We start from the raw sequence: 3637 nt of genomic DNA, 5'->3' as shown, positions 1-3637 counted from the left end.
GGCTCCTCTTTTTTTTAAGACAGGATCTCTCTCTGTTGCCTAGGCTGGAGTGCAGTGGCTCAATAATGGTTCACATAGCCACAACCTCCCAGACTCAACTGACCCTCCCACCTCAGCCTCCCCAGTAGCTGGGACTATAGGCACACATGTTTCTTTTGTGATTTGTTTATCTTTTCCTTTACAAAACTGGGTTTTACTATGTTGCCCTGGCTGGGCCTGAACTCCCAGGCTCAAGTAATCTGCCTACCTCAGCCTCCCAAGCAGCTGGGATTACAGCTGTGTGCCAATACTCCTGGCTTACAATTTGCTTTTTCACTCAAGTTTATATTTGTGAAATTCATCCACACTGATGTGTATAACTGTTATCCATTTCCATCATTGTATAGCATTCCACCATATGAATATGCCACAATATGTTTATTAATTCTCTTACTAATTGGCTTTGGGTTGTTTCCAGTTTGGGGCTATAAAAGAATGCTGCTGTAAACTTCTTGTACATACCTCTTGGGACATGCTCCAAAAGTTTCTCTAGGGAATATACCTAGGAGAAGAATTACTAAACAATACTATACTGTTTTCCAAAATTATCATACCAATTTATACTTCCAACAGCCTGTTGCCCTATGTGCTAGCCAATACTTTGTGATGTTATACTGATTATTATATTTCTTCAATTCTAGATGCATATTTTCTCACATATTTAACATGTATATACTTGATATATATTTCACAATCATCACTGGCTAGGAATAGGAAGTTGTCACAGCCAGGTCATGCATCTCATGACTTAAGAATTTTGACAGTCCTGGCCAGGCGCAGTGGCTCATGCCTATAATCCCAGAACTTTGGGACGCCAAGGTGGGCAGATCACTTAAGGTCAGGAGTTCAATGCCAGCCTGATCAACATGATGAAACCCTGTCCTACTAAAAATACAAAAATTAGCCAAGAGTGGTGGCACACCCCTGTAATCCCAGCCACTCTGGAGGCTGAGGAAGGAGAATTGCTTGAACCTGGGAGGCGGAGGTTGCAGTGAACTGAGATTGTGTCACTGCACTCCAGCCTAGGTGACACAGTGAGACTCCATTTCAAAAAAAAAAAAAAAAAAAAGAAGAAGAATGACAGTCCAACCACTTAGAAAAAGAAAATGCATAAATGCAGCATCAACAATGTTCTTCATAGTACAAAGGCAGAAGAGACAAAATTGTATGGGGAAAAAATTATAGATATTAATTACTCAGAGTGAACTGACGGAAGTTTTATACACACACATACACACACACACGCACACACACACACACACACACACAGACTCTGGCCACAATGCCTGGCCAGAGTTTTTTTTAAACACTGAATTTAAATTATCAGTACTGATATATTAATCTAGCTTTTTCTCTAGAGAGAGGGTCTCCTTCTGCCAACTTGACCTCCAGGGCTCAAATGATCCTCCCACCTCAGCCACACAAGTAGCTGGGACTAAAGGTGCCCAACTATTTTTTTTTTGGGTAGAAATAGGGTTTCATCATGTTGCTTAGGCTGGTCTCAAACTTCTGGGCTCAAGTGATTCGCCCACCTTCACCTCCCAAAGGGCCAGGATTACACGCATGAGACACTGTGCCCTGCCAATCTGGCTTTAAACAGTAGTAATTTCTTTTACAAGAGACAGCATATTTTATTTCCTCCTATAAACGAGCACCACTTTATCCTATAAATGGGCACTGCTTGGAAACTGAAAGTGCAGGAAAATATTTTTATTCCATTGATAAATATATAGGATGTAGTAGAGACAGTGAGTTGAACTGCCCTAAAATTATGGTATGCTGACTTGGTTGAAAGATTCTTTTTATTAGAAAAGACATTTAAATTCATAACTAAAACATTAGAAATTAAGAATGAATGTCTTTGTAGAACAGAGAAAAACATCCAAAAAATCTAACCTTAAACTGAATGACACATTTTAGCCTGGTACATGGTAGGTACCCAATAAATTTCTGTTTCTAGATATAAGATATTACTGTTATGAAATTAAAATAAAGAGGCAAAAACACTTGCATATATGTAGGACCAATATGTTGAAGTAAGAGTGAAAACTAGTCTGATTTTAAAGTATCGTAAAATGTCGAAAATTTAAAACTATGCTTGTAACTCCAGCTACTCAAGAAGCTGAGGTAGGAGGATCCCTTGAGCCCAGGAGTTCAAGCCTGGGCAATATAATGAGATCCTGTCTAAAAAAATGTTTTTTATTAAATTAAAAACTACATCTCTTTCATTTTTTTTTTTATAGAATATACATTACGTCTATATCAAGCAAAGCATGCATGCTCTCAATTAATGGTATGTTTTATTTAAAACAAATATACCTAACTTCAAATTAACAGGTTCTTAAAATTAGTACTATCTCATTGCATTGATGTTTTTGTTTTTTTTTTTTTCTTAAGACAGGGTCTCGCTCTGTTGCCTAGGCAGGAATGCAGTGGTGCCAATCACAGCTCACTGCAGCCTTGACTTCCCAGGCTCAAGCCATCCTCCCACCTCAACCTTCCAAGTATCTGGGACTATAGGCGTGTGCTACCATCCCCATCTTAATACTTTTCTAAAGACAGGGTCTCACTACGTTGTTCAAGTTGGTCTTGAACGCCTGGGCTCAAGCAATTCTCCTGCCATGGCCTCCCAAAGTGTTGGGAGGCATGAGCCACCACACCCAGCCAACAGTATTTTTAAAATACAGAGGCAGTGGCTGAAGCCAATCCTTGGTCTTACCTTGGCTGCTAACAGAAAAAACACAAACACAGAGGTGTCCACAGCTTACCTTATTGCGACATTCCTTCAGCAAGCCCTCTACAAACTTCCAGTTGGTCTGCGCAATCACTGATGGAGAAAGGTTGGACAGTTTGGGCTGCCGGATGGTGCTGCCCATAGTCCTGGCTTCCTGGATGTACTTCTATATCAAACAGAAAAATACAGACCCTTTGTGTCCATGCACATAAACCAAAAGTCACCAGTACTGATGGGTGACTAAAGAGGGCACTATTTTTTCACACTTTCTTAGCTGCCTCTTTCTAGGCTCAGATAGGAATAAAAATTTTTAATTTAATTCTTGTATTAAAGGGAAAAACTGAGATAATATAATGATTTCTGTCTTAGCTGATGTAAAGCACTCCCTGAATAGTATAATTACCTTTGATTTAAAGAACAAGAGTTGCCAGGCACAGTGGCTCAAGCCTGTAATCCCAGCACTTTGGGAGGCTGAGGTGGGTGGATCACCTGAGGTCAGGAGTTCAAGACCAGCCTGGCCAATATGGTGAAACCCCGTCTCTTAAAATATATACATATATATATGAAAAGATACAAGAGTCAGGCAGGGTGCAGTGGCTCACACCTGTAATCTCAGCACTTTGGGAGGCCGAGGCAGACAGGTCACAAAGTCAGGAGTTCGAGACCAGCCTGGCCAACATGGTAAGCCCCATCGCTACTAAAAATACAAAAATTAGCCAGGCATGGTAGCATGCACCTGTAATCCCAGCTACTCAGGAAGCTGAGACAGGAGAATCACTTGAGCCTGGGAGGCGGAGGCTGTGGTAAGCTGAGATAGCGCCACTGCATTCCAGCCAGGGCAGCAGAGCAAGACTCTGTGTCAAA

General features: G+C 40.9%; 1 protein-coding gene across 3 annotated transcripts in view; it reads right to left on the bottom strand.

Moving 5' to 3' along the window:
* The window catches only part of DENND5A (DENN domain containing 5A), a 126054-nt gene that overhangs the window by 24762 nt on the left and 97655 nt on the right, over positions 1–3637 (bottom strand). For all 3 annotated transcript variants that reach the window (XM_017500307.1, XM_017500308.1, XM_017500309.2), the window contains one exon: positions 2808–2939. In XM_017500307.1, coding sequence (XP_017355796.1) covers positions 2808–2939 — 132 coding nt within the window. The remainder of the gene's footprint in view (positions 1–2807; positions 2940–3637) is intronic.

The sequence above is a fragment of the Cebus imitator genome, unplaced genomic scaffold (genome assembly GCF_001604975.1).
Source record: "Cebus imitator isolate Cc_AM_T3 unplaced genomic scaffold, Cebus_imitator-1.0 Scaffold265, whole genome shotgun sequence".
Taxonomy (NCBI): domain Eukaryota; kingdom Metazoa; phylum Chordata; class Mammalia; order Primates; family Cebidae; genus Cebus; species Cebus imitator.
This window is presented reverse-complemented; position numbering and strand designations above follow the sequence as displayed.